The sequence below is a fragment of the Gavialis gangeticus genome, unplaced genomic scaffold, assembly GCF_001723915.1.
Source record: "Gavialis gangeticus isolate Ggan-Ray unplaced genomic scaffold, GavGan_comp1, whole genome shotgun sequence".
NCBI lineage: Eukaryota > Metazoa > Chordata > Crocodylia > Gavialidae > Gavialis > Gavialis gangeticus.
This window is the reverse complement of record NW_017729004.1, coordinates 67,847,154-67,856,909: the sequence shown is the minus strand read 5'-3', so window position 1 is coordinate 67,856,909 and position 9,756 is coordinate 67,847,154. Positions and strand designations below refer to the sequence as shown.

At 45.7% G+C, this 9,756-nt stretch overlaps 1 protein-coding gene across 2 annotated transcripts in view; it reads left to right on the top strand.

Moving 5' to 3' along the window:
* The window catches only part of DGKB (diacylglycerol kinase beta), a 742,837-nt gene that overhangs the window by 96,723 nt on the left and 636,358 nt on the right, over nucleotides 1–9,756 (top strand). For both annotated transcript variants that reach the window (XM_019508504.1, XM_019508505.1), the window contains exon 2: nucleotides 3,195–3,271. In XM_019508504.1, the coding sequence (XP_019364049.1) occupies nucleotides 3,195–3,271 (77 nt within the window). The remainder of the gene's footprint in view (nucleotides 1–3,194; nucleotides 3,272–9,756) is intronic.

The window sequence follows — 9,756 nt, the reverse complement described above, 5'->3', positions numbered from 1 at the left end:
CTACCCTGGCTAAGGCCAGAAGGTGGGGGGTGCTCCTGAACACCTGCCAGGAGGCTGCCAGAGTGGACCCTCTTCCTCAGGGGGCAGGCCAGATCTGTGTGGCAGGGGAAAAGAAGCCACTGTGCCATGTTAACCTCACTCAGTCCCCTCCCTCTTCCTTGAGACCCCAGTCAGCAAGCTATGGTGGGGGGGGACCCTCATGGTGCTGGAGTTCCCTTCCCCCACCCCTACCCAAGCCTTCTAACAATGGTAGTCAGAAGCTGCAGCACAGGACTGCCTGGCCCGACTTTATGCTGTGCCAGGAACTGGGGTCACGGAGGGGGAGGGGGGAAAGAATGGAGCCTCTGCCATGTGGACCTGGTCTCACTGTGCCCTGCCCCAGCCTGCCCTGCCCCTACCAAGATTAAAGCCCACAAGCTTGGGGTAATTCTGTGCAGCAGAGAGGCTCCCTTTCCCCATCCTCCCCCCCCAGCCAATCTGGCTGTGCAGGGGCAAAACGGTCTTTTCTGTCTCTTCTCCATGACAGTCCAGGGGTAGGACTGGGCCAGTGCTTGCCTGGAGCAGATGAGCACTGGATGAGGGTAGCAAGCCACTCAGTGAAGGGCCCCTGGCAAGGTGGCAGAATGTGACCTACATTGAAGTGCCATGGTTGTTGTATGGACATTCAAAAAAGGCGTCTAACTGAAAGTGCGTTAGTCTAATACTGTATTCATTGAGGGTTAACTTAGAGTGGAATCTGCCATTTTTAAAGGGCTTTAAGTGCCATAAGCATCTGTTCTGTTACGACTTTAAAGTGCTTTTTGCATGTTTATTGTGCGTTAAGGCTAAGGACAGAAGTTACACATAAACCAGTTTAAGTGATCAGAAGCTGGTTTAAACCTGTAGCAGAACAGACTAATCGGTTCTAAAATGATTGAAACTGGCTTAAAATAAATCTGGTTGAATGTAGTATCAGACTTAACTGATTTGGGTCAAACCGGTTTATGAAACTTCTGTCTGAGACCCCTTCCTGGTTTAAGTTAAATCAGAGTCTTCAAGCATCCCAGCATTTTTCAACCCTAGGCTGGGCTGTGCTATCTGCTCCAGAGCAGGGCTGGCCCTGCCCCTCTGTTCCCTAGCTGGAGCAGTGAGGGCTCGTTCACTGCGCCCCCCCCCCGCCCCCCCCAGCAAGCCCTGACTGGGGTCTGGGGCCAGGAATCCGGGATAAATTCACCTTCCCCTGTACAGAGCTGTCCTGCTAAAACTTAGTGCCAGCTGTGACTGTGGACTACAAATCCCGGAGGCACCTGGAAGCAGGATGAGGAAGTAACAAGCAGCCCTGGGAGTCCTGCTACTGTGGTTGTGTCTGCAAATCCCAGAGACCTCAGGGGCAGCAGGAAGAGCAAGTGAATACACAGCCCAGGCTGTGTTTCAGTTTATAGTTTTTCAGAAAAGGAATTATCCTTTGTTCACGTTTTTATGAATTCAATGCCACTGCCTTCCTCCCCTCTTCCCCCAGCCCTTCACCCAGGCAGAGCATGGGCTGGGGCCTGGCCACACCCCCTCTGCTCCAGCAGGGCTTTCTCTCCTGCCTCTTCTTTAGCAGTGTCTGGCAGATGTGATTTAGCACTGGCTTGAGCCATTGCAGGCATGTGACTGCATTTCCTCAATGAAAAGTGATTTTCTGCTTGTTTGCTTGTTGGTTCAACCCCTTCAGTTTAGACTAACTAGCAAGGACTGAATCAATTCAGCCTCGGGCTTTTTGACTGTCTGTACCTGCCTAAGTGTAACATTTGTGTTTAGCCTCAGAGGGACTACTAGTAAAAGTGAGAGAGAAGCAGGGTTTGGCTCATAGTGAGCTTGCCCATTCAAAGTCACACAGGGGAAGGCAGGTTTAAAACTTGGATAAATAATTTAAGGATCATATAAAACTTATTTCTATAATTCCTTTTAACAATTTAATGTTTTGCACATATTTGAGAGAGAGAGACAATACTTCAAGACAGGGCTGTCCAGCTGAAGACTGCATACAGCGCCTGAGGCATCAGCCTTTATCCCCTGGGCTCCAGGTCTGGGTGCCACTCCCTTCCTCACTTTCTGGGTGCTGCTGCATGAATTAATATACTAAACAGAAATGGTGATCTGTTTTAGCTTTTTGTTTTACAACACAGAACACCTGGGTTCACTTCAACACTATTGAAGGGCCTATCAAATTACATGGGCCTCTATCCTCCAAAAACTTACAGATACGGGTATAGTATACACTATGAGTGGCCAGAAAATAACTACTACTACTATAGTTGAGAGAGCATTTCATGGGCAAGGTCCATTCCATAGTGCTGAGCTGTGCTTTTTTGCTCAAGACAGTTTGTGGTTTAACTTTAAAAAAAAAAAAATGAAGAACTATTACAATATTATATTTTGCTAATGTAACTTAAAAAATGGAGATGAACATTATTTTTGTAACTTGAAGTAACTTTTAACAGGTTAATTAGTATAGATTAATTGTTGCTAACTGGTTCAATGGTCATATTTCTTGGGCGTATTGATGGTATATTTGAGTGAATCAGAGTTCAGGGATTTGCAGTGACCAGTTATTCGAACTACTGCACTGTTATCCAATCAGAGTGTAGATTGCAAACGACTAAATAGTTGATATTCAATAATTGCCTTACCTCCCTACACTCTGATTGCCTAAGATGATTCTATTTCAGTTTCATTTCTCCGGCTCTTCTTCCCTTCGTGCCAGCTCTAAATGCTAAAGGCCTCTATATTTGCTGCATGGGAGTTCTCTTGTGTGACTGCTGGTGTGAAGTTGCCTCTGGTAGGAGAATCCTAGAGCAGCTGTAGAACTGGCTGCTTGCTGTTTTCCTAACTGTTTTGACAGATTCTTCTATCCATTGGCAGCTGAGTCTGAAAGGGTCTGTCCAGCACTACCAAAGGGTCAGAAGACTGAAACAGTGATATGGAATTACTTGTTTTGAAATATATTATCATAGTCAAAGATAATCAGAGATTATTGGGGGTGGGGCGTGTAGTATGTAGATTCTTTTCTTTCATGTTGATAACTCCCATACTGCTTGAGGTAGTTATTCATGCACATTCAGTGTAGGTTATACTCTGAATATAAACCCAGTCTAAAACAAAAGATAACTTTTTGACTGCTATTAATGAGATATAAATCAATGTATTGTATTTTTGTTTCCCTTTTTTAGATTCCAGCAAGAAAATTAAAGATGTTCTAGAAGAATTCCATGGCGATGGTGTGCTAGCAAAATATAATCCGGAAGGGGTAATTCTTCTTTTTATGAAAAAACATATATGAAAATTGTATTGATTGGAAAAGTAAATATTGTTTTAAAAATGCCTTTACTACATAAGTGCAGATATTTATAGACAAATTAGCTGTTTGTGATGGGATTTTATTGTTTGAAAGGAAAAGGTATTTTGAAGAACTAAAAATGGTCTATCAGTAATGTCACGTAAATGTTTTTAGTGTTGGGACATAACACTGACTATCCCATGCAACATCACAGTGTGCCATGGGATCCTTTCAAGGGTGCTGTACAATGATAGCACAATATCCTATACTAATGTGCAGGCACCTACACATCTAACAGCTAAACCCAGAGTCCATAGTATGAAAGACATTCTGACCAACTCTGGTATTTCTGAGTTCTTTGCAACAGAAAAATTGGATCTATTATTTTTCCATTATCAAAAAAAAAAAGATGAAAGTTAAGAGTTGGCAGTTTTCAAGGGGTGCTTTGAGTGTAACTAGGGGTACCTTAAATCTAAAAAGGTTGAGAACCACTGTGCTATACCCATCAGTAGACTATGATGGTGGTGATTGTATATCCCTTAGCAATTATCTACACATCCTAGCTTATAATTTGTATGTGCTACCATCAAGTTCCCTTTTTTCTCTTTGTATTTTTAAAGATTTTTTATAGCTGCTGTTATAACTGCTTTCATTTCAACCCTAGGTCAAGCTACTTCTGTAACTAATGTAGTTTTCTTTCTCAATTGTGGCATTGTATCTTTCATGGTTATATAGTAAGATATTTATATTTATTTCTCTTTTTTTTGTTATCTGACAAGATGAGGACTAGTGCAGAATTCACCTGCATTGGCTGTATTACTCTCTGAGATAGGAAACAGGCATCTGTAATTTTTAGAAATTCCAAGGATGTTTTTGTACTTGCAGCATGACATCTCTAGCATATTTCACTCAGACCCAAGTCCCTCAGGTTAAAGCATCTTTTTTCTTCCTCTTTTTATATATAAGATTTTCTGAAGATAGTCATCCTGTTCCCTTGTGGTATTCTGTGGTCTGTAACAGATAGCAACTCTACTCATCTCATGTTTTATTTATTATAACATTATTCTATAATCATTCAAAGGTATTTGCTTTGGTAACTTGGAAATAAACAATACTGTTTTTGACACAGAATGTCATAGTGTATTCTGTGAAACATTGCAGCGTAATATATTTATGGAGATAAGAGTAAGCTAATAGAATTTCTTGTTCAATGCATGCAAGGTTCTTTGGGTAAATGTGATATTTCTTATTAGACCAACTAAATTGTTCAAGGTGTGTTACTTTGTGAGCTCAGCAAAAGTATTTTGTTCTAATGCTGACAAAGCAGTCATCAGGGCTAGGGACAGAAGCTGCACACAGACTGGTTTAAGTGATCAGAAACTGGTTTAAACCTGTAACAGAACATAAGTTCAGTGCACATAAAGCAGTTTCAAAATGGCTGAAACTGGTTTGAAATAAACCTGGTGGAATGTAGTATCAGACTTAACTAATTTGGGTCAAACTGGTTTATGGAACTTCTGTCCCAGACTTCTTCCTCGTTTAAATTAAACCAGAGTTCTCCAGCATCTCAGCGTGCTATGCATCCCTGGGCTGGGCTGTGCTCCCTGCTCCAGAGAGCAGGGCTGGCCCTGCCCCTCTGCTCTCTAGCCTGAGCAGGGACAAGGACGTGGCCAGATGTGTCCCAGCATAGCCCTGTTAAGGCAAACTGGGCAGGGAGGAGGTTAATTCTTCCCTCGTTTCCCATTCCCAGCCAGGGTCCGCCTGTCTTCAGGCAACCAGCAGAGGTGGAGGCAGCACCCAAGGTTGGCAGACCCCAGCTGCGGTCACTGGGGTTAGAAGGGACAGAAGCAGGAATTAACTCCCACCCTCCCTGCCCACTTCCCCTTAATGGGGCCATGCCAGGACGTCTGGAGCAGCAAGGGGAGTGGAAGGGGCAGTAGCCTGTGTCAGGGTGCCCCAGGAAGCACATGTAGAGAGTGGGTTTATTTCCCCCCGCCCCTACTTCCCTGTCTCACTGGCAGGGACTGCAGGCATCCCGGCATGGGCCCTTTAAGGCTAAGGAGATAGGGAGGGGGCTGTCTATTTTGGGAGATTGCAGCTGGTGCTGAGCACCCCCACCATCACCAGGGAATGGGGAAGGGGGCTCTGTGTGATGCTGAAGGGGGACTCTTCCCCCTCCTCCTCCTCCTCCCCTGCTGCTGCGGGGCAGGGAGGGGGTTTCTGTGCGGTGCTGTCTGGCCCCAGAGGGGGACTCTTCCCCTTCCTCCTCTCACCACCCCACCCACCTGGATGCTGCTCTCTGCCTGCCCGCAGCCCCATTCCGCTGCCCCACTGCATGAAGGGACCATTTTGGGATTTTTGGTGAGCAGTGGCAGGGGAGGTGGGGGTGCTAACCTGGCTCATGACAGCTCACTAAAACTCCCTAAGTGGCTCTGTGGCCAAACTAATTGCCTACCCTGGGGTAAGCAATGGAGGAAGAGCAAACCCTCAGCTTTCTGCCTTGGAGCTGACAGGTTTTCCTAGTGAATTACAGACTCTTTAGCTGTCTGTTGTTAGCAAGTGTTAGTTCACACTTGTGTGACATGGTATAAACCAAATGATGGTGGGGGCGGGGGAAGAGGGAGAAGAGTCCCTCTCCAGCACTGCACAGAGCACCCCTCCCTGCCCCACAGCAGCAGGGAAGAGGGAGGAGGAGGGGGAAGAGTCCTCCTCTGGGCCTGGGCAGCAGAGTTGTGTTCTGAGATTGCTCCTGGCTGTCAGGGAGCCACTGCAGGGGTCAGGGCTCTCACCCTCCTCCCCCACCAAGGGGGTCTGGCCATGCCCCTGTCTGGCCACGTTCCCCCTTTCCCCACCCTCCGAACCGTGCAGGCCATGGTGGGGGTTTAAACCCCTCCTCAGTTATACTTAGGCCTGCTGGGGCCTGGCCATCCCCCTGCCCAGCTCAGCTTCTCTATGGACGGGAAGTGAAGGCTGCTGTAATGCCTCTGGGCTTCTTGCCTGAGATATTGCAGGCATGTGCCTGCATTTCTGAAATGGAAAGTGAATGTCTGTCCACTTGCAAATTGGTTCAGTCTCTTTGGGTTAGACTAACCTCCAAAGAATGAATTAATTCAGGCTCAGGCTTTTTGAATGTCTATCCCTAGCCTAGAAGCTGCTTTAACAGTTAGCCCTCCAAATTTGCTATCTCTATGGATTTTCAAAACTCATGTTTTAAAATATTTCAGCTGGATTTTTATCCATCTTGCACCTTATAGAATTTCAAATACCTTTGGAGGGTTAGAGAATTTAATGCAGTACTACAGATGACACTGGAAGATTAGCCTGTATTGAGGGACTGGTGTAGTGGCTCCAACCTCACTTTCTTTGTAGCTTTTGTGTAGAAGTGTGACTGAAGCGTCTGCAAACCCCACTGTCCCTCCAGATATCATTTAAGCCAGCTATCATTATTAACAGCTGCCATAATTTATAGCAGTGTTTGGACTAAGAGCCTCTCCCACACAGCAACTTGAAGCACCTCATGTCCTCTGGTTCTTTGTAGCAATTTTATGTTGCACTGCTAACAGATTATGGTCTGGAAACTGGCATGATTGGTGATGGGTAGATCATTGAAATGTAAGGGATCATACATCATAGGGTTCTTGTTCATTTAAAATTTTAATTCTCTACTTTCAGACAATACAGGTGGTACTTTTTATGTGGACTAGCATTTTAAATGATATTTTAGGGTTAGGATGTGACTGGCTTTTATCTGGGTATTTGTCAAGATAGATGCCTTCCTTTCTTCATGCAGTCATTCTGTTCTTTTAGTAGCACGTGAGATTGTGCCTCTCAGTGACACTGTCTCCTCAGCACTGGCTGTGAACAGACATTCATTTCTATTGGTGGAATTTTCTGAGAAACTTCAGTTTGGCTCCAGTCTGAGGGAATTGGAGCAACCCAGCCAACTGCTCTCCAGGCTAGGGATCTATGCCTGAGAAGTGGGTGAGGCAGAAAAGAGTAGCTACTCCTCTGCTCTGCTCCCAGTGATGGAAGCAGAACAAGGCAGAAGTAGGCAACCCGCCCCCCCACAACTCTGGCGGCTCCATTCTGGAGAGTGGGTATGACATGAAGGAGGTGATGGGAGCAGTGGGCCAGGAGGTGGCCTGCAGAAACTCTCAAAGCTCCCAAACTCTGCAGATTGGGATACAGTTTACAAGCATTGTTTCTCTCACAAGATCATCCAGGTTGATACCTGGAAGATCTTTCTCTTAGAGGGGGTGGATTTCCATTGGGAGAAATTGAATGGACATTGGTATATTCCTAGTTCCTACCAGGAAAGCAGTGATATAAATTTCTCCTAATTTAGAGGGATTATATCATAGCTAAAATATAAAGGACGGCGCTCCAAATTTATTTACTGTATTTGCTCAAATACAAGATGAGATTCCACCCCGCATCTAATCAACATGGGGGGAAAAGAAAAACTACTCATCTTACTTTCACATTTGAGGAAACCTTATTAAATACATTGCATATCATTAAACTGTTGCCAAAAGCAGCATGTGTTCAGTAATGGAAACCAGCTTTGAACTTGAATAAATGCAGCCAACACTGTGTATGACTGTAAAACATGTGGCCAATATTGGGCAAACATACTGATGGGAACCTAGTTTTATTTTTATTTTCTTTGGAAAAAAATAGAGATAGATATAGATCATCTAGCATAAAACTTTCCATCACACACCTTAAACCACATTAAGAAACCATGCATCCATTACAATAAACGCACCCACCCGCTTCCCTTCCCCAACCCAATCGCAGTCCCTTAGTCCAAGCCCCAATTTGGGTTTACATTCTCAGTTCATTCCCTGGCCTTGTCACTGTCATTGTCGTTGTCACTACTGCTGCTGATGATCCTGTTGCTGTCTTCCTCGCTGTCTCCAGGTCCACTTGCACTGTTGTCCTTTTCATTCTCCCTGTCCTCTTCCTCTTCTGGGGGTCCTTGAACAGCCTGTGCCAAATGTCCCTTTTCCAGGTGGAGCTGGTTTCATCCTTTCCCACCGCTTTCTGGTGGTAGGACTGAAGTTCGCTCAGAAATGTTTTAACACAATCTGTTTCCTTCAGCTCCGTGTGTCTGTACATCAGAAGGTTCCTGCATTGCCACAGGGCACTCCTGATGCAGGACACAAGCTGGTAGAAACAGGTTGTCAGGGATCCCTGCTCCTTAAACTGCTGCCAAAAGCAGCATGTGCTCAGTAATGGAAAGCAGCTATGAAATCGAATAAATGCAGCCAACACTGAATATGACTATAAAACACATGGCCAATATTGGGCAAACATACTAATGGGAACCTTTTTCTTTACTTTCCTTTTGCTAAAAAAAATCTGGCTGTCTGTGTAGGTATAGATATATCTCCACCTCAAAAACTCTGCCAAGTGGCCCTTGTGGTTCACTTGGCAGCTCAAAGCACACTTAAAAACCTATTACAATTTGCACCATGCAACTGCGCACCTATCCCTTTACCTATACCACTGCCCTCCCCAGAGGGGCTAATCCTGAAAAAGTCTATGTCAGACCCCTCTCCACCAGATGCGGTCTGCCATTTCTTTCCCGTCATCTTCTTTTGTCTTTTTGTAGTACTAGTACATTTCACTTAGTCCCATTTTAATGCAGTCCTCAACTGTGGGTTCCAAGTGTCTGTTTGTGAGCAGGTTCCTGGTTTTCCACAGTGCAGACCTGAAGCAGGAGACGAACTGGTTGAAGCACGCTGTCAGGGCCCCATGCTGTCTGGTCATGTGCCCATAGGGAACTGCTTCCCTGGTGAGGTTTCTGAAACCTGTCACCCCCAGGAGGAGCACACAGACTTTCTTCCACACCTCCCTGGTGTATAGGCAGTCCCAGAAGAGGTGGTTAATTGCTTCTGCCTGTCAGTGTCAGGTCAGCCATGGGCAGTTTGATGGACCGCTCTGCTCTGCACTGTTTCTCCATGCCCACACGGGAAGTGCCTGGTGACCTTCCTGCCAGAAGTAGCGTACTACTTCTGCAAGTCCCTGTGGAAGATTCACTCCTACACGGCCTGGCAGCTGTCACCAGGTAGTAAGTCTATGGTGTCTGTTGCCCTTACCACTTCCCAAATCTTCTGGTGGTTTACCAGGGTCACTGCGGTAGCATCATGCAGCTTGTATTTCTGTTGAAAGCACTTCAGGATCTCATAAAACTATGGGGAAAACATGGTCCACAGGCTCCCATTAATCATTGGGTGCACTTGCCACTGTTGCAGCAGCTGCCCTGCAAAATACTTAACAAAGCTGGTGGTTTTAGATTTCTCCCTGTTGCCAGCTTGCAATCCTGGCTCATGTACTTGGCCCAGAGGAAGAGGAGGATGTCTGACATTCCTCTGCCTCCAAACCATTTTGCTTTGTACATCTTGGCCCTTGCCACTTTCCAAACCCCCCTCCCCCCCCCCCCCCCCCCC